Below are 21841 nucleotides of genomic sequence, written 5' to 3'. Positions count from 1 at the left end.
AATTTGGAACTCTGGGACCTTATGGAGTGTGTCAATGACTGCCTTCTGGACATCTGTCAAGTCAGCAGTCTCCCCCATGATTGTGGAGCCTACTGAAACAGACTAAGGGATCTTTTTAAAAGCTTAGGAAGCCTTTGTAGGTGTTTTTTGTTATTCTAATTTACTGAGATAATGACTTTTGTGTTTTCATTGGCTGTAAGCCATAATCATCAACATTAACAGAAATAGATCACTCTGTAATGATTCTATGAGTTTCACTTTTTGTATTGAACGGAAATTAACTTTTTGATAATATTCTAATTTAGTAAGATGCACCTGCATGTCCTCCTTGTACCATTTTGGGCGCCAGTGTATAAGTGTGGCTGCACTAGTGACTTGTATAACGACAATACCTATCTCTGGATATGCAATTGTTATATAATTATTCATAAATAATTTGTTGATTTAGTTACCATTATTCTACATACTATGTATAGTGCTTCCTGCTTCAGTTTCCCCCACGTTTCTCTGTATTTGTGCCAGAACGGAGTCATGTCCGGCCTCATGCAAATGCTTCTACTGAAGGTGTCTGCTCACATCACTGAACAGCTAGGAATGGCTCCTGGTGGGGAGTTCAGAGAGGCTTTTAAAGAGGTGAGTATATTACATACTGCTATAATGTAGGAATATAAAGCTGTATTAAAGGGAATCTGTTAGCAGGTTTTTGCTATGTATTCTGAGAGCGGCATGATGTAAGGAGAGACCCTGATTCCAGCGATGCATCCCTTACTGAGCTTCTATTTTTTTTTTTTTATAAAATCCGTTTTCTCTGCTGCAGATCTACCAGTACTCAGAATGCTGAGCTCTGTACAACACCACCTACACCACTGATTCTCAGGCCGCAGCCAATCAGTGGTGGGGGCATGAGGACTAAATGACACGTGACAGCTAGTCCTTGAGTAATAATTTTGTGTTGATAAAACACTGATTTTATTGAAACTACAACACACAGCCAAGTAAGTGATAAATGACACATCACTGGAATTGGGGTCTCTGTCCTTACATCATGTCTCTTTCGGATTACATAGTAAAAATCTGCTGACATATTCTCTTTAAACTGTAAATGTAGTTGCAACATAACTTGGTCCATTGCCATCAGTTTCAAAATATATATCCATGAGATTTTCTATTTAAATTGCTTTTTATTGCACACTCTTCTGACCACTAGTATACAAAACTGATTTTGCATGCTCTTATTAAACATTGATGTGTCAGCCATACTGCTACATAAGTTTCCCAAATTTGACACCTATAAAACCCTTCTAAAAATCCTAGCCTATGACTATTTCCCTACAATCAGTTGTGTCCTAAATATGGTATTAATATTTATTCATATCTGTAACATTGAAGGCCAGCAAAGTGCCTTTCTGCAAATTTCATCTCGGAGACCGACCTATCCCAGTAACATTCAAGAGAGCCATTGCTGCACTTTCATTCTGGCAGAAGGTCAAGCTCGCATGGGGTCTATGTTCCTTATCGGATCCCATCAGGTACAGAACACTGGCTTATTTTTGAAGATATCATGTATATATGTGGTATGTGTTTTTACAATGGAATTTTGATTCATTATGTGGCTTGAAATTCTTTTTTTAGTGAGGATGACGTGGAGAAATGCAAACAGAAAGATTTGTTGGAGCAGATGATGGCCGAAATGATCGGTGAATTTCCCGATCTCCACCGCACTATAGTCTCCGAGAGAGATATTTATCTCACCTACATGTTGAAGCAGGCGGCTAGAAAAACCGAACTACCTCGTGCCTCTGAAAGTAATTACTAGTCTTGTACTATTCTCTTACTCGCTGAACCTTGGTCTGTTTCTTATAGCATAAACGTGATCAGTGGTATCCATTTAAATCTGCATTCACAATGAGTCCGATAGCCAAAGCCACAAGCCACCATTATTTTTCACATTTATCACTGCTCCTTGGGTAAGGATTATGAGATAAGGTGCTATGTATAGGAGAAATGGAGTGACCGCTATACTTTGTAATGACGTGCGATTTATCATTTAGTTTACTCGGCACAGCAGTTAGGATGGAATCAGTTTTCTCTGCTGCAGATCCAGCAGAGCTCAGTTGTTGAGCGGTGTATAACCCGGCCCACACCATAGCTTTCTGTGTACATTGTGTAGTTACAGAGATGCTAATCAGTGGTGCAGGCATGGTTGGACTAGGATGCACAAGGCCAGTTGTCCTGTAGTGATGATCTCCTTCTGATTAGAGTACTACTTGTATTGAAACAGCAAAACAGTTGAGTAAGTGACACATCTCTGTATTCACACCCTCTGCTCATACCTTATGGTGCTCTCAGATTACATAGCAAAAAAACTACTGACAGATTCCCTTTTTAAAGTGAACCTGTCAGCAGTATTTTACAAAGTAATCTACATACACTCTCCGGTGGGCGCCGTTACACTGATTAAAATGATACCTTGGTTGATGAAATCCGTCCTCTGGTTCTTGTTTAATCTTTATATGATTAATTCATTGAGAGGTGTAGTTTGTAAAATGGGATCTCTTATGGGGGGGAGGGGTTCTATTGTTCTGGCACCTTAGGGGCTCTGCCAATGTGACATGGCACTGTCAAACCAGCCCAGCAAAATATTAACTCCAATATGGCACTTCTATCCTTCTGAGCTTTGCACTGTGTCTCAAAAGTAGTTTTCAACCATATATGGGGTATCGGTGTACTCAAGAGAAATTGCACAACAAATTTTGGGGTCCATTTTCTCCTCCTATTCTTATGAAAATATTAAGCAACATTTTGGTGGGAAAAATGGCGTGTTTTTTTTTTTTTTTTTTTTTTTTTTTTTTTTCAATTTTAACAGATCAACGTTGTAAAATTCTGTGAAGCACCTGTGGGTTCAAGATGCTCACCACACATCTAGATAAATTCCCTGAGTGGGTATAGTTTCAAAATGGGGTCACTTGTGCCTAAACAGTGGGAAACCACCACATCAGGGGCTCTCCAAATATGATATGACACACGCACACCATTCCATCAAAGTTTGAAAACCGCCATTCCTTTTCTGAGCTCTGCCATGTGCCCAAACAGTAGTTTTCCCCCACATATGGGGTATCTGCATACTCAAAAGAAATTGCACAACAAATTTTGGGTTCCATTTTCTCCTGTTACCCTTGTGAAAATAAAAAAAAAATTAGTGCTAAAAGCATTTTTTTTCAAACTTTGAATTCTTATGCCCTTAAATCAGAGAGATATGTCACACAAAATGGTTAATAAATAACATTGCCCACATGTCTACTTTAAATCAGCATAATTTCGGAAACCATTGAATCACCAGGTGGGGAATAAGAACAAATTTTCAAAAAAGATGTGAGCAGACTGGAATGAACCATCCGATCCTTGAGATGATAAAAAGATAATTGTAAATATTCAAGCCATAGAAGTTCTTGGACGGTAACCGATCATGTAGTGGATTAAATGAGAGTAACTTGCCGCCATTGAGTATTTTGAAATAAACTGGTTTCGTCCATAGCCCTCCAGCAGAGAAAAGACTCACTCAAGTATCCAGAATGAAAAGAAGGGTTGTAGAAAAGTGATGCGAGAGGGAGAAGAGTGCTAGAGGGGATAAAATCTTTTCAGAAGTGTGTGCCAAACTTCAAGTGCCTCCTTGTGTTAAGTCTGTTGAGCAGCCTGACAAAGGAATATCTACTAAAGAAAGCCAGGGGAGATTCTTCAAAGGGATAGGTAAAGATTCTTATTCAAGCCTAACCCGCTGCTTAGTTGAAGAGTGAAAATGCCAGTCTAGGAAACTAACTAGGATTGAAGCTTGGAAATTGGTTTTGAAGTTTGGGAGGCAAGCTCCATCAATAGATGTGGGACGCCTGTTGCATGCCAATTCTGGGTCTAGGTCTACCCCACACAAACCTAGTCAGGGCAGAGCGGTGTTTACAGAACAAAGCTGTGGAGGGGGAAGAGATGGGGGGGTGGTTTGAAAAATATATAGGAAGCGAGATAAGCTATCCATTTTGATGGCGTTCATCTTTCAGAACCAATATAACTTCAATTTACTGTAGGTCAAAAGGTCTTTGAGAGTTCGATCCAAGAGTGTTTGATTAAGAGCGAAAAGTTTAGAAGAATCCGAAGGGATGAGCACTCACAAATATTTTATTGTGTCCAATTGCCATGTGAAAGGAAAGTCATCCATCACATGGTTAAACTCTTAATGATGAAGTGATATATTTAGGGCTGCAGATTTTGAGTAGTTTACTTAGATTTAGCTTCCTAAGTAACTTCAAACTCCTTCATTAAAGAGGGTAGGGAAATTTGAGGTTGAGGAACATATCTAAGATCTACTGTACATTATTGCTGATGGTGTTGACGAACTGTTCCATCACTGACATTAAGAAGGGGAGTAAGTGGCCACCCCTGTCTAGTTCGGATTAATGGAATGTTTTCCCCCCCTTTTGCGATCTGAATCAGAACACGTGCTGTAGAGAAAGATCATTTGCAGAAAGCGTCAACTAATTACCATTTAACGAAGCGCCTCCTTCATAAAGCCCCGATGAACCCTGTCAACAGCCCCTTCTGCATCAACAGATAAAAGACCAAGGAGTGTGGAAGTAGATTAGCTTTAGAGATGAGCATTGTCTTTAATGGTGTGGTGTCCTGCGCCTCGGCCTTGAACGAATGCCACCTGAGCTGTGTTGATAAGCGTGTAATATAGGGGCTAGTTTGTCTGCTAAAATTTTTGAGAATTTAATGTGGACATTCAATAAGGATATGGGCCTATAATTGTCTGTGATAGAAAGATCCTTTCCTTGTTTAGGGAGTACGCTGATGTGAGCCTCTAGTGATTTGGGGAACAAAACAAGGTACGTTCATCCAGTGAGTTAAAGGTTTTAGCCATTACAGGAGCTAATTGGGCTCTAAAAAATGTATAAAATGCCGGTGTAATTCTGTCTGGTCCAGGGCATTTACCAGAGGTTGTGAATTTAATTACGGTATTAATTTCCACTTCTGAGATCTCATCTTTCAGAGCTTCAGAGACATGACTCTCTAAGAAAGCTAAAGAGGTTTCGTTGATATATTTCCCAATATGATAAGCAAGATCCAAATGAGAAAGGTCTGAAAATTGTCCTTTACTATTATACAACTTCTCATAATATAAGCAGAATAATTTCATTAGGGTTATGAGAGTCCCTACCATCTTGTCTCTTGATGCACGGGATCTATGTCGTAGCAGAACGAAGATAGAGGAGTCTTGAAAGAGGCCGCCTACATTTATCTGAAGCTTCATAAAAAAAATGTAAAAAAAAAAGTGAGCATTTTTCCCTTTGTCTGAGATATTTCTGATCTAATGAAGATCTGAAACCATTTCTCTTGTTAAATAGGTCCTCAAGAGTAGTTGGCAAGAGTGTTTGCTTATGTGAGGACTCAAGGGTATGAATCTGATGCAGCAAATTATTGACCTCAAGCGCTCCTTCCTTTTTTTTTTATATATATATATATATATATATATGTGTGTATATATATATATATATATATATATGTATATATATATATGTATATATATATGTATATATATATGTATATATATATATATATAATATATTCTGGAAGCATAATGCAAGAAAATAACAATGGAGAACAAGACCTCCTAAATAATGGGGGGCATACCACTAAATATCAATTGAGCAAAGAGAAATAGACCATAAGTGTTTCAAATAACCCCAAGGTATATATAATTGTGACACCATGTGATGACTATAAAATGGTTACTTTATTAAATATATTTAAAAAGATGCACATTGTCTAATTTCATGTATTTAACAGACATAATATGGGCAGGTGAGGCAACAGAGGGGTAGATAGACACTATTGGTATCATGTATAAGCCAAAAATGCAGTCACATAATCCAACCAATACAATCAGTTACTGCAAAAAGGTGTGGGAGTCAGATCTCAGTAGTATTAGTCATATGGCTGAAACAGCGGTCAATGTAAATATTCAATCAAGGATCAGATCATGCAACACACAATGATGCAAGTATTACATGAGTAAGGCTAGATAAGGCATACTTAGTGACAGGCAGGAGATATACCAACAGTGTCAGGGGAAGCCCCAAATAGTCATCACATTGTGTCACAATTATATATACGTTGGGGTTATTTGAAACGCTTATGGTCTATTTCTCTTTGCTCAATATTCTGGAACCATGCTTCAAGGGGTAGTAGACTTATCAATTTATACTGGACAGTCATCCTGTGCAGACTTGTGACTCTTCCCAGCGTATGTTCTGTGCGCTGCGAGGATTCGCCAGTTTCTGAGCCGGGAATGCTGGTGATATATGCGTTATGCATACTCGTGGCCAGAACCCAACTAGTGGGCGTGACTTCACTCCATACACCTCCTTTGAGCAAGGCCGTGCCCACTGGACAACCGCGTCAAGACAGGGCGCAGCCTCGCTCAATACAAGTGTGTGGTTAGGCCACGCCCACAAGTCCGGTTCTGGCCGAGAGTATGTAGAACGCATACATCACCACTGCTCCCGACTCAAACCAGCAAATCCCCGCAGCACACAGTTTGTGTGCTGGGAGGGTGGGGGATTCATAGCTCTGCAGTCACTATCAGTTTAGACTGGACAACCCCTTTAAGATACACTTTAGAGTTTCCCATTGTACAGGGAATGAAGTTTGATCTGATGTATGGACTTTGAATAAAGGAGTCAGTAGAATCTTTCACTTTTCAGTAGTCAGCTCAAAATGATCAAAAGCACAATTACAATGAAGGATAACCTCTTAGACATTGGATAAGGTGTTATCCATATGTATAATAGGAGATGATCACTGCTCGTCTTCTCCCCATCGCTGCAGTCATCTCTGCACAGATCACAGAGCATGCCTGAAACACTTTCCCATAAACGTTAATGAAGCTTTCCCACCTGTTCCCTATGGTTTACATGTTTCTGTAGAGGATATCACTAAAAGCTGTTAACAGAAATGCAGGCAGGATGACTGCTTCTATAGTCATGTACCTAAAACTAGAATTAAATCTACCCTTTAGTTAGAGTAGCGGACTGGTTTCTGCGATTTGTGCAGAGCAGCCAATAAAAGCATGTGCTAAATGAAAAAGGGAAGCAAAACGCAGCCAATAAGGGTATGTCCATGTAGTTTTTTTGAGAGGTGTTTTGTAGCGGGTTTGCTCTTAAAAATGATGAAGTGAAGATGGATCCAGCTCAACACACTGGGCAATTAATTAAAATTCAACAATCTTTATTGGAAAATCCTTTTAAAAACTTGTAGAAAAGACAAAAAATGGACGTCTCAGACGACAAAGCATATATTATGGGGTGGTGTGTATAAAATTATTTTTTTTTTGTGCAGCAGCGAGGACGCTGTGCTCCGTGCCGGACTGGGATTACATCTCAGGGGTGAGCTGAAATTTTCTCTTCAGCAATTTTTCAGGCATTTTTAAGAGCAAAATGAATAAAGAAACAAGTTTTGATGAGGGAAGAGTGCATGTTACTTCTGCAACAAAAAAAGCGATAGGAAAAAAAATGTTTTTTTAAAAACCACTTTAGGAAAAAAAGAACTCCTTAAACTTCCCACAGAAGGAGCGTTTCTAGAAGGTTTTCCACTAGGAAACTTTGTATGTGCACACATTTGTTTTTGATGGTCATAAGAAAAATCTTTAAGAATCTGAGCACTAAATGTGGTTTCATCCCATAATCACTGAATGCAGGTGTATGTGCTGAGAAGGGATCAAAAGTACAACAGGGGCCACCATACCACATGTGCAATAGCTAGAGATGGGAGCAATTTTTTTTTTTTTCAAATTTAAAAATTGTTTGCAAAAGGAGAATTGTATTCTTATCGTCACATTGTCTTCCTCCAACCTATTTATCTGTCTGATGCCTGCACTTTATTTAAGCCACATTCTCATATTCTATCTTTTTTTTATTTCTGTCCTAAATGTGAAAAGGCTTGTATTTGATTATTACTGATCAAATTTTAATGTAGTATTTCACTTTTTTTTTTTTTTCTTTTTTTTTAGCGGAGCCTAGAAAAAGTGTGCCATCTATTGTTGTTGGTGTTGTCGGGATGGGACATGTACCTGGTATTGAGAAGAACTGGAATAGCGATGTAAATATTCAAGAAATCATGAGGTAAAAATAAAGAGAAAATTTTAATGGGTTTTCTTCTACATTAAAAATTATAAGAACATGTGTTGGGACATCAGAGGTGACTGTTTCTGCACTCCCCATTTTCCTCCATAGAAGTAGACATGTATGGGGATTGCTGGTAGTAACTGTCTACGGAAACCATTTCTATAGCTATAGCCAGGACGGATAGCTCTAGATTGGCAGAAAGATGGAGGCTCTGTTCAAGTCTGTTTCATAGCTTCTCAAAGTAGTGGAGCTGTTGCGTGACATCACACCAGTGACCTATGGACCCCAATGACCTACAGTGGGGTACAAGAGATTCTGACACATTTTATCAATGTGTGGTACCATTTTTCCTGTCAGATATGACAGAATCTAAAGGCTGTGACGCAGATATGAACATATTCCTAGTAGTAGTCATGGATGCATCCCGTGAATGTCACACAGTTGTCTTGTCATACAGACATGCGTGAAACCATTTTTTTTTCTTCAGCCTCTCCTTGGTATTGCACATTATTTCATCGTTACCAGATGTGTAGTTGGAGAAAGTATCAGAATAATTAGCAAAATGTGTGGTTTTAGCTTTCTAGAAGGAAGTAAATGTCAAGCATGGAGAGGCCAGCAGTAAGGAGGATCTGTTTGCTCTTCCAGAGCTTCACATACTTTTCTTACTGTGGCTGCACCAGCCTAGGCTTCAATATTTTTTCAAAATCTGCTCGGTTTAGCTCTTATTTGTCTACTAACCCCACATAAACCAAGTGTGCTGCTGTCAAAGGACTGTGCAGCTTATCACGTCTTCTGTCAGGTCTACCAGATGCAGCTTGCCCTCAGCAAGACATCACCTCACAAGTGAGGCGCGTGACACTATAGGTTGGTCAGCTAGATTTCCTTTAAACTTGTGCACCTACAGGCTCTGAAAATGTAATTCTTATTAGGAATGTAATAAAAATGACCGTCGTTGTGTATTTCAAGCTGTTACCCATCCTAGTCTTGTCAAGATGGGTTGCGACTGAAGAAACTCTGCTGAAAACGGGTGTCTTGAATGTCAGAGGAGCAGCATTGTGAACAAATGTAACTAATCTGCTCACAACAGGGGAGAGAGAAAACAAATTCTTATTTGTCTGATCTTCAGTTCTGCCCACTGTCAAGCCGGTCTCCATGCCATTACTGTAAAGCTTTGACTGAGCAGAAGGGTTTACAAATGAGCACGGAGCTGTACAGGAGGTCCAATTTTGCTCAGGCAGCCAAAAGAAAAAAAATTCCTGTTACGTGGCGGAGTGAGATGGTCAATTATGTTTCTTCACAAAACTGGTCCTCAGCCACATCTTGAGCGTTGTTTAAGGCGCATCCCATCCTGACACGTGAGCCTGAAATGTGAATGCGGACAGTTGTTTTTATAACCTTAGTCTATGCTGTTTAAAACCTGTATAAATGCAGTTTTGTTTTGTTTTTCTTACAGCGTGCCTCCTCCCTCAGCACTGAATCGGATTATTACTTTTACTGCAAAAGTGACGTTTTTTGGACTTGTAGGTTACGGTTGTTTTTGTGTTGGTAGAAGGACTGTCCACTTTATCCTCTCAGTGCCAGCTACACAGTATTGCCTTCAAAGACTGAACCGAATGAGAATCTGGAATTTTTAGATTACAGCCCATGAATGCTAATTCTTATCTTTCTACGTGACAGATTTAATCCACCTGCCCTGGGTATTTATCCAAGGAATAGCCAAGAAAAAGTCCTCTGGTTAGACTGAATGGCAGCTACTGTAGGCTCTGCAGAAAATGCTGTTCTTTTGAGAGCAAGAACTTTTAAAGGGGTTGTCTCAAGTTCTTGTATGGGTAAAATTGTAAAGTGCTCATAGTTTGCAATGTATCTCATTTAAAAATCCTCTCCGTTCTTGAGAGAGATTTTTAATGTTGTAATGTACAGCTCATTGCCCAAGTTACCGGCCACCCTACTGAGTGGTCGGTTACCTAGTCACGGAGCGTGCACCGTTTTCAGGCGTTATGCTTTAGAGCAGGGTTTCCCAGACTCATCAAGGACCCGCCAAACAGATCATGTTTTCATTATTTCCCTAGTATTGCACAGGTGAGAGAACCTGTGGCAGGTTGATGCTTTGATGATAATTCCTTCATTTGTGCAATACTAAGGAAATCCTGAAAACATGATCTGTGGGTTGTGGAGGGGTGAGAGGACTGGAATTTAGGAAATGCTGCTTTAGAGCCTGGTTGCACTTCTCTGAAGCTGGCTGGATCCAGTGATTTCAGTCCTCCATTGTGCTTCTCCCATGCTGAAGAAACTGTCTCCACTAGCAGTCTAGGAAAGCGCTCACTTGGGACCAGCAGCACGACCATGCCGCTGATCTGGCCTGTCAATCTTCAGGAGCATACCCCATTCCCAGCAACCATGAGAATTATGAGAGAACCCCGTTAAATGTTTCAAAGACCCACGAAATGTGATTACAAGTATTGCATATAACCCCAACTCTTTAGGAAAAAATCTCATCTTTGGTCATTTTTGAGGGCTATAACTTTTTTAAAGATTGACTCACACAATGCTTTTTATGGTGCAGTGCTTCCACCTTTCTGTTGCCTGATTTATTTCATAAATGAGACTATTGACTCTATGGAATAACCAACCGCAAAGGTTTGCTGACCTAGTTACTGTTTTGTGTATCAGCATCACAGAATTTAGGAATGGAGCAAGCAATATTCATAGATATAGTAGCTTCTTATTCACATTTAAATCATTCACTTGTATTATACAAATATATTGTGTAACTTCTGGCACCAAATTTGTATTAAACCAAATCACCTTTACACTTTTATGTCATATGCCCAGGTGTTTAAAAAAATATATTTTATTGTTTGTATTGCTGCACGACTCCCTTCCAAAAATGAGAACCAAAATTTTACATGGATACGGAACAGGCTGTATTACAGGCGTTATATCTGCACTTGCCATTTAATTATTACTTTTTGGGGTAGAGGTTGGCTAAAAATAGTCGGTCATTAATTTACATTAGTGGTTACCATATTTTAATGGAGATTAGACTTGTTCTTTTTGGACCCAATAGACAATATATTAAACTTCTTTTCTTCGTAATCTGTACATGGTGGATACCGCATGTCCTTCATCTCTTATAAATTGGCACTCGTAAAGGGAACCTGATGGCTTTACCCAGGATCCCAAAGTGCCACCATGTATTTATTGCTACATTTTATCCTTCCTAACAAGGCCATTTTATAGTCTTTTTGATTACTGTGTATACCAAAAATCAATTTTAGAACTTATATGCTATTTAGTGGGTGTTATTTTCCCCAGATTATTCCTCCCGCTAATCTTTTATGCCCCTGTGGGTGTGAGTGATATGATTTACAAGAGCGTCATCGCTGTATGTTAGGGAGGCAGAGATCTGCAGAGAGCGATATGCAATAGCTCTGGTGTGTGTACCCCAACTTTTATCGGTTCAGTGCGCATGCCCAGGGAGGCAGTCAGGCAGCCGATACCACCGGCTCTGCTTGCTCTGTCCTATGTCACCGCTGCCTCCTTGGGCAGGCGCAGTGCACCGATGAAGCTGGGCGTACGTACACCTGGGTTTAGTGTGCATTGTCAGGGAGGCAGATGTGCAAAAGTGACGCTGAGCATGCTAATCATGTTACTCATGCCCACAGGTTCGTGATAACACAATTTGGGGGATGACTAGGGAAAAATAATACCCCCCACAACTAGTCACGCACTAGTTAGCATATTACCACTGCAGTTATAAATGTGGTGTGTATTTTTTTTGGGCATGTGCAGTAATTAAAAAGACTATTGCTACCCTATACCGTTCCTAACAAGGCCATTCTTTAAATGTGCAGTGACAGTTTGGGGAGCCTGGAGAAACTGTCAGGCTACCTTTAAGGCACTTTGTGACAAAGGAGTTGCTCTTTGTAGAAATATATTTGCTCATATTGTAAGGGCTGTATATGTAGTCAAGTACATTAAGTTAGAGGTTGCAGCCTAGCTTTCCTAAAGTGTGGAAGGCACTTCTGGTCACTTCTGTAGTGAAGCTCCCTGTCCTTCTTTCTGTCGCATATCGAGTCCGATTTTTTTGGATAAGCTGTAGTGACGCTCGTTTGTCACCCAGATGGTTAGAAATCTTGATAGAAGAGGATGTCTTATTGGTTTGATTGTGATTTATTATTGTAAAATTAAAAAATCTAGTCGCATAACTTTTATCTTATTTTCTTGTCCCCATGTAGAAGTTGGCTTGAACATCATGTGACATAGCAAGGAACAATCTTTTTGAACCCCTTTTAGGCTAATTTATGAAAATGTAAAAGACAAAAACCTGTTTTGGTTGCCCTTAGCCACTAATCACAGCGCAGCTTTCACTTAAGGGTTACCGTAAGAAATGAAAGCTATGCATTGACAATTTCATAAATCTTCCCCATTATCTTAAGGTACACCATTTAAGATATGGACACTTTATGGATTTTATATTTTTTGCTTTTATGTTTTCTGGTTTTTTTTTTGTTTTGTTTTGTTTTTTTTTTTTTGGGGGGGGGGGGGGGCTAAAAGGCATTTCTGCCCTAGGGTTTCGAGAACATTTTTCGACAATTTTTAGCTTCTACAGGTTTGTATATAGCCGTAAGCTTGTCTGATAATACATTTGGTAATCGCTTCTTTCCTCTTCTGAATTATGACCAAATGGAAGTTAAACTTTGATATGGTTATGAATCAGCCCTAGAATATCCTTCAGGCCGGGGTCACACAAGCGTCTATTCTCTCATGTGAGAGAATAGTATTCATTTATGTAAATGACACGAAGATCAAACTCTGTCAGAGTTTGAGCTGAGTGTCCGTTTAGTGTGATCCGATACTCTCGGATGAGAAAATCGTATCACAGGTGAGAAGATGGAGCAATTAATCTCTCCATTGTCTGTATCTGCATAAATCTGACTGCACTCTGACTTTCGAGTGCAGTCCAATATTTTAAAAGCACCCATAGACGTGAATGGGTGCGTATGATCCGATTTGCAGCCCTGCGATTTAATTTATTTTTTCATGTCGAATTGGCATGAGAGAAAAAAACGCAGATCTGCACAGCCCTATAGGATAATATTGGTCCGAGTGCTATCCTATAAAACATTAGAGGGCAGTACGGTGGCTCAGTGGTTAGCACTGCAGCCTTGCAACGCTGGGGTCCTGGGTTCAAATCCCACCAAAGACACCATCTGCAAGGAGTTTGTATGTTCTCCCCGTGTTTTGCGTGGGTTTCCTCCCACACTCCAAATACATACTGATAGGAAATTTAGATTGTGAGCCCCAATGGGGACAATGCCTGTAAATCGCTGCGGCATTAATGGTGCTATAGAAGTGAGTAAAATAAATAAATGGCACTCATCCAATGTATACGCTAATGTGTGAGCGAGCCCTCAGGGATATCCTTCAGCGTGATAAGGGTTACAAAACCCAGCTGTCCGATTTTTAGCTCACTGATGTATTTTTTGTCATGTGAAATTTTAATAAAACCCCATTTAAAAAAAATATTTTTGTAAAATACAAACAGTAAAAAGGTTTTCTCAAGTTTTGGTTTTCAGAAGTTCACTGCTTGCCAGGAAATGGAGGTTTACTAATAATTAGCAGTTTGAATCAGGGGTACTAAAGCTATCCAGATTCAGTAATCCGACCAGCATCAAACCAACACTTGCAAGTTCTGTAGCAAAAGGCTTGTAATCCCTGTGCTACTCCAGGCACTGCTGATCAGAATGCATTGGTGGCCTGTTGGCTACACATCTAGCCGTAAACAATAAAAATAAAATTTCTTCAGTTCTTGAGACTGCAATTTTACTTTTTATTAAAATTTTTATCCAAAGTTTTTTTGTTTTTTTTTACAAGCACATTGCAGTTTATCAACTTTTATAGGACTTGAGAATAACCTTTTTACATAAAGTTAAAGTGTCCATATCTTAAGATTCTGCTCTAATACAATTTTAATTTGATTATGAATGATTTATTTAAACAGTGCGTGAAATTAATTGTTCACTTAGAATTGAATTCCCCCCTTTAACAACTGCTGTGCATTAGATATGCTATGCAATTGTCCTATCAAACTAAATTTATAAAAAAAAAAAAGAAGAGATCTGGTAGGCAGCAGTTCTCGAGTTGCCTTAGGCCATTTCCATGTCATGCTTCTGCAATCAAAGAAAACAGAAACTCTTGCATCAGTACAGTTCAACAGGAAGCAAAAGCATTTCATGCAATTCATTGATCTCCACTATTTGCTTGACTTAAGAGACCTCTCTCAAAGACAGCTATATTTTCTGCTCTGACCCACAATATCTGCTTGTAAAGCCTTGTTTGGAAATAAATCCTGAAGTTGATTAGAAATAATGTTAGCTATGCTGCCGCATATGATAGCCTAGCACGTAGAGGCTAAATGAATCTGCAGTCTTGAATCAGTACATGTGTTACCCGACAACTCGTGCGTTAATTCGTGGACATAGCTGTTGGCCATATGCGGTAGCTGTACTCTGCAATCTGAGCCTTAAAGTTGTGGTCCAAGATTGAAGTCAAATATATATTTTTTAAGTTTAATCTGCCCTTTTTAAGTGAATTGGACTAATGTCCATGATGGACGCATGGTTACTTAGTGCTGTACTACCTACAGTGTGCATGTCTATTAATGTTCCTTGTGCAATCATAATATCAAGTATGTCACTTACACTTCCTAAAATTGGCTGGATAATGCAAGAAACTGTAAGACTGCGTTCACACCTTGCAACCTCGTTGCACACCACAACTGCAATGCGGTCACAATGTGTGAACGATGCCTAAATGTGTGTTGAAAACGTCACCGGCATGAAGGACGGCTGGTCATAATATAGGTTTGGCTGTAGACAGTATTGTTAGATTGTGGCTTGTTGCCTCAAGTAGCTTTTTGTCCAACCAAATATTTCAATGTACTTTTGGAGGGGCAATGTCTGGTTATTTAGAGGGGAAAAAAAATGTATATAATTGTTTTTTAACTTTTTCAACACATGCTTCTTCTGTCTCAGGAATTTCTTAACTCTGCGAATAACGGATGCCTTGTGTAACTCTGTTTTCCTTCCTTCGTAATATCAGCCATTGTGAGTTTTTACAGCTATACATGACAAAAACATGCAAACCCTCATAGCTGCCAAGTATTGCATGTGTTAAATGTTGCTTATATCCCTGCTTATCCTCATGTGTATAGTGGTGCCAGGCTGAGTGGCACCAGTTTACTTAATTCCCTGGTAGTTGAAGCATTTTCTATTAAAGGGAACCTGTCACCAGCTTGTTCCCCTATAAAGTAAGTTTAGCACCTGTAAGCCTAGAATTCTGTCGATGTCCTCAATGCACTCTGTATAACAAAAAAAAAAAAAAAAGCTTTTATTATACTCTCCTACGGTCCGGTCCAGTCCGATGGGCGTCGCTGGTCTTGATCCGGGGCCTCCTCTCTTCTTGCGATTGCCGTCGTCCTTCTTGCTTTGTGTGGATGATGCATCCTATGTCATCCACACTGTTAAGCATTGCACTCCTGCACAGGTGTACTTCTCTCTGCCCTGCTGAGGTCAGAGCAAAGCATTGTGGTGAGTATGCATTGGCGCTCTCTGACCTTTCCACGTGCATCTGCATTACAGTGCTTTGCTTTGCCCCCTGCTGGGCAGATAGAAGTATGCCTGCGTAGGAGCGCAGTGGAAAACACCTTGCTAATGACGCATCCTACCTCATCCACACAAAGCAAGGGGGACTATGGCAATCGCAAGAAGAGAGGAGGCGCCTGATCAAGACGAGCGATGCTTATTGGACTGGACCGCCCTGTGGGTGGGTATAATAAAAACTATTTTTGTGTGCTATGCAAAGCGCATTGGGGACATATATACAGCAATTTAGAATGCTGTAACAGAGGGTTTGCAGGTACTGGCCCTACTTTTATATGATAAAAACCTTGTGACAGGTTCACTTTTAAAAGTTGATATTTGACATAATGGGGATTAAATGGAACCTGAGGGGAACCTCTGCGGGCAGCATGGTATAATGACAGCCACACGGATCTCAGCGGTCTGTCACTTTAAGTCAAATGTTAAACTGCGCAGTGCATGGCCTGCACTTGTGCAAGTAGTCTAATGATTATAAGGGTTTATCGTGGCCTCCTTATTTGACGGGTTTTTACGTATGCACAGTAATACAGATGAACCTATCATTCAGTATCGAGAGTAGCGTGATCACTGGTTTCCTTGCTGCAGTGCTCACCATTAGTGATGAGCGAGTATGTCTATTTCTTACACATTCTTCACATGTAATAAAACTGTCAAACAGTTGCAAATCATGCACACGGGAGCGATTCAAACACATCACCGAGCAGCTGTAAATACTCGGAGCTCGACCCGAGCATACTCGACAGAACATACTCGCTCAACCCTACTCACCATGCATTGCACGGTTTTAACATGCAAGTTCTCAAGAGCACCTTTTATATTGACACCTAAGTGACTCTGTGTGAACTTACGGTCTGTCATTGCACTGCGCTTCCCTTTCCTAGCCTGACAGATTGCTCCTTGTTCGGTCCTTTTTTAAAGGCAGACTGGTAACTGGAAGAAATGTACCAGCTTAATTTTCTGTTTAGCTCATATTCCCAGTGTAGCGTGAACACTATGGGTTTTTTTCTCAGAAAATCTGCTGCTTTTAACAGTTGAGGTAAAGTGGATGCGAGTTCATGAAAACTGATGCCCACTGTGCGTTTAAAGACTTCTAGCATTTTCAAACTTACTCGTGGTCCACACTAACAATCCATAAAGAAACTCAGAAGCTCAACGGTCTCTTACACGATCTCTCCATGATTTCTTGTTTTCCAGCCATGGCTATAGGCTACAGCTGATGGCTAGTTTTGATCATTACATTTTGTGTAATGCACCATGTCCCCAATTCATAAAGACTGGTGATCTACAAGCCGGTCTTGATGAGGGGGAGGGGTGGAGTGCGAGGCATCTGAATCATTAAGATGTGCGACTCATCACAAATCTTACTCCAGTCACAAAATTTTAGCATAGCCTCGAGTTAACAAAATTTAGTGACTTTTCAAAGTTTTTTTTTCTCCTGAATCGTGGTGTTTAAAGCTCTGAATTGGGCCCTACATTCATGGCTGCAGTTTTGGCACCCTTGAAATTGTTCCAGAAAATGAAGTATTTCTCCCAGAAAATGTATTGCAATTACATGTTTTGATATACATACACATGTTTATTTCCTTTGTATGTATTGGAACAACACACAAAAAAACAGAAAAAAGGCAAATTGGACATAATTTCACACACAACCCCAAAAATAGATCAGGCAAAATTGTTGGCACCCTCCACTTGATATTTGGTTGCATATGCTTCGGAATAAATAACTGCAATCAATCGATTCCTATAACCATCAATAAGCCTCTTACACCTTTCAACTGGAATTTTTGACTGTAGGTACTGTGTTCTTCTCTTTGTAGGCCTCATTCTGTTTTCAGAAAACAGTAGAATGATGTGCAAAAAAAGCTCTATCTTGGTCTCATCTGTCCACAAGATTTTTTTCCCAGAAGGATTTTGGCTTGCATACATTTTTGCAAACTGCAGTCTAGCTTTGTCTGTGTCAGCAGTGGGTTCCTCCTGGGTCTCCTGCCATAGCGTTTCAGTTCATTCAAATGTCAGATAGTTTACGCTGACACTGATGCACATTGAGCCTGCAGGACAGCTTTAATTTGTTTAGAACTTGATTGGGGTTGCTTATCCACCATCCGGACTATCCTGTCTTGCAACCTTTCATCAATTTTTCTCTGCTGTCCACATCCAGGGAGATTAGCTACAGTGCCATGGGTTGTAAACTTCTTGATTAGTGTTGCGCACCGTGGACAAAGGAACATCAAGATCTCTGGAGATGGACTTGTAACCTTGAGATTGCTGATATTGGTCAACAATTTTGTTTCTCAAGTTCTCTTCTCCTCCATGCTTAGTGTAGCACACACAATGCAAATATTGAGTCAACTTCTGCCCTATTTATCTGGTTTCAGGTGTGATTTTCATATTTCCCACACCTGTTACTTGCCGCAGATGAGTTTGAATCAGCGTCACATGCTTGAAACAAAGCTATTTACCCACAATTTTGGAAACGTGCCAACAATTTTTGTCCTCATTTTTGGGGTTTTGTGTGAAATTATGTCCAACTTGCCTTTTTTTTTTTTTCCAATACACACAAAGGAAATAAACATGTGTAATTGCAATAATTTTCTGGGAGAAATACTTCATTTTCTGGAACAATTTCGAGGGTGCCAACACTTTTGGCCATGACCGTATGTTTTGAAGAGAGTCCATAATCTGGAAGAGTTCTCATCAGGTTATTATAAGTAATGTCAGCTGATTCACGTTTTGCAGATTCACCAGCTATAAATTGGTGACAAATGGGCTAAAATTTACTTATAGTTCTTTTTAGCTTTTCTACAAATTTAGACGTGACTGGCAGCTCAGTAGGAATCATTTACAGTAAAACTGTTGTCATCTACAATCAAACTGCATCTTCACAATTTTTATCTTGGAAGTAATGAGCAATAATTGCACATAATAAAGTTTGTAAATGGGGGCACATTTGACCTGGTGGTTTAAGTGCCCATAATTTGTGCCATGTGGCTGAGATGCAGTTTTATCATAACCGCTTTGTAGAATCAGTTTATCAGATGGTTAGCTTTTACAGGTGAAGTACCCGGGAACATAAAAGCTGCACGTCAGGAAAATAAAATACTTGTCTGTAAATCCACTTGGTCTATAAAAAAAACTACATGTACAGGCACAGCTTACACTTAAATGTCCGTTTCCCCTATGGTTCTTTCTTGCCTTATTTCTGTGAACAGATATAGCATTACATATATATGAATGGTACGAACGTTTATAAGTTGCAAGTTCCTAGAAGTTCTTCCTAGTGTGGTGGTCTATTCCTTTTGATATTTATACTGGTGTTTTGTTTTTTTTTGTTTGTTTTTTGTTTATTTTCTCCTTTTTTCAAATGGCTGAAACGATTTGGCCTCATTATCTTGAAAGTGTAAAGCCATAATGTTTGTTTGCCCGAGATTTCTAAAAGGTGTACATTTGCTTTGTAGCATTTGTATAATTTTTTTTTTCTTTTTTGTAATCGCAGCGTGCCTTTTTTTAAGGTTTTAGGGGAACATTGTGATTTATATTATACAAATAAAGAATTGCAACAAAACAACTCTCGTTCTAATATTTCTGTTTAAACATTTACAAATAAATGTTAAAGACATTCAAATATAAGGCTACAACCCCATGTTTGTAAGTTACTATAATACTTTTTAAAGGTGTGTGTTTTTTTTTTTTTTTTTTTTTTATAAATATCCTCTAAAGGCCACATTCACACATCAAGATTTGTTAGCTAAAACTAGGAATGGAAAACCGGAGTGAGAATAAAAACATGTCACCACTCCTGCATTTTTCACTCACTCCTGATTTTTGCTTACAAATATTCATATGAAATATTGACCAAATACTGAATGTGTGAACATGGGCTAATAGTGTGCAGACGACACTTGGAGAATACTTCAAACACATCAGTTCACATTTCTCCTAATTTAACACAAAATAGAAAAAATGAAAATTGGAATCTTAATTGGTTGGATTAGGCAACTTTTTGTTATGAAGGCTTATACTGAATTTTTCTTCCACAGTATTCTTTTCTAACAAGTGTTTTATAGAAACTTTATTATAGTGCCATTCATTCCATGGCGCATTACATGTCAAAGGAATATACAAAGCACAAACCATTACAATAAATTTTGAACAATACTAGTTGACGACTGGTACTGGAGGAGCGAGGACCTTGCCCGTGAGGGCTCACAATCTACAGGGGATGGGTGAGGATACAGTAGGTGAGGGTACAGCTGGTTGTGCTGTGAATGGTGGAGCGAGGGTTACTGCAGGGTGTAGGCTTGTCGGAAGAAGTGGATCTTCAGGTTCCTTTTGAAGGTCTCAATGGTAGGCGAGAGTCTGATGTGTTAGTGTAGAGAGTAGGGGGGGGTGCACGGGAGAAATCTTGCATGCGATTGTGGGAAGAGGGGAGTAGAGAAGGAGATCTTGTGAGGATCGGAGGTTGCGTGTAGGTAAGTACCGGGTGACTAGGTCACAGATGTATGGGGGAGACAGGTTGTGGATGGCTTTATGCCATGGTTAGGGTTTTGAACTGGAGTCTCTAGGCAATGGGGAGCCAGTGAAGGGATTGACAGAGAGGGGCGGGGGGGACAGGTGTATTAGTCGGGCAGCAGAGTTTAGGATAGATTGGAGGGGTGCAAGAGTGGTAGAAGGGAGGCCACAGAGCAAGAGGTTGCAGTAGTCGAGGATGAGGGCGTGCACTAGTGATTTTTTGCAGATTCGTGGTTGAGGAATGTGCGGATCCAGGAGATATTTTTGAGTTGGAGTCGGTAGGAAGTGGAAAGGCTTTGGATATGTGGTTGAAAGTAGAGATTAGAGTCCAGGGTTACCCCGAGGCAGCGGGCTTTCAGGACTGGGGAGAGTGGGCAGCCATTGACTTTGATGGATAGATCAGTTGAGGGAAGGGGGGTGTTGAGTGAGATGGTGGAAAGATGATAACTTCAGTTTTGTCCATTTTAAGTTTTAGAAATCTGTCAGAAGAAGGATGAGATAGCGGACAGACTTTGTGGGATTTTGGTTAGTAGGGAGGAGATATCTGGTCCAGAGCAGTAGATATGTGTCATCAGCATAGAGGTGATACTGAAAGCCATGGAACTGAGCTTTCCCAGGCCGAAGGTGTAAATGGAGAAGAGCAGGGGTCCTAGGACTGAACCTTGGGGCACATCAATAGACAGGGGGCGAAATGAGGAGGTGGTGTTTGAGTGGGAGACACTGAATGTCCTGTCTGTTAAGTATGAGGAGATCCAAGATAGGGCCAAGTCTTTGACACAGTAACCATTACCTCTTACTATAGACTCTCTTCTCTTGGCATTAAAGGCAGATGACCAGTCCAGGAGGAGAAGGATAGAGTAGTGTCATTTGGATTTGGCAGTCAGTAAGTCATTGGTGACTTTAGTCAAGGCAGTTTCAGTGGAGTGATACGGTCGGAAGCCAGATTGGAGGCAGTCAAAGAGGGAGCAGAAGAAGTGGGAGGACAGTTCAGAATGGATGTGGTGTTCCAGTAGTTTTGAGGCGTAAGGGAGAAGTGATATGGGGCGATAGCTAGGCAGAGAGGATGCGTCAAGGGATGACTTTTTGAGTTTATGTTCAGATCTGACATGAAAATTTGATTAATTGCTACAGGCAACACACATTTATTTGTATATTATGCACAAGGGATCATGTGTGAATATATTTTTCTGTTCACTTAGCTTTAGAGTAGCACTGCGTCTATTTTTTTTTTATTTGCCCCCTTAGCCATAAGTGTTGTATATATTAATATACACTGCTCAAAAAAATAAAGGGAACACTTATATTCTGTTGTTTAACTCCAAGTAAATCAAACTTCTGTGAAATCAAACTGTCCACTTAGGAAGCAACACTGATTGACAATCAATTTCACATGCTGTTGTGCAAATGGAATAGACAATAGATGGAAATTATTGGCAATTATCAAGACACCCTCAATAAAGGAGTGGATCTGCAGATGGGGACCACAGACCACAT

General features: G+C 39.9%; 1 protein-coding gene across 1 annotated transcript in view; it reads left to right on the top strand.

Annotated features, from left to right (window-relative positions):
* TRABD (TraB domain containing) overlaps positions 1–11273 on the top strand; it is a 51914-nt gene extending 40641 nt beyond the window's left edge. Inside the window, exons 6-10 of the mRNA XM_073652117.1 lie at positions 523–633; positions 1390–1529; positions 1633–1805; positions 8057–8168; positions 9625–11273. Of these exons, the coding sequence (XP_073508218.1) occupies positions 523–633; positions 1390–1529; positions 1633–1805; positions 8057–8168; positions 9625–9805 (717 nt within the window). The 3' untranslated portion in view covers positions 9806–11273. The remainder of the gene's footprint in view (positions 1–522; positions 634–1389; positions 1530–1632; positions 1806–8056; positions 8169–9624) is intronic.
* The last annotated feature ends 10568 nt before the right edge of the window (positions 11274–21841 follow it).

The sequence above is a fragment of the Phyllobates terribilis genome, unplaced genomic scaffold (genome assembly GCF_046119375.1).
Source record: "Phyllobates terribilis strain yellow unplaced genomic scaffold, ASM4611937v1 Scaffold_11__3_contigs__length_659146591, whole genome shotgun sequence".
NCBI lineage: Eukaryota > Metazoa > Chordata > Amphibia > Anura > Dendrobatidae > Phyllobates > Phyllobates terribilis.
The sequence above is the reverse complement of the archived record's forward strand: the minus strand, read 5'-3'. Positions and strand labels throughout refer to the sequence as shown.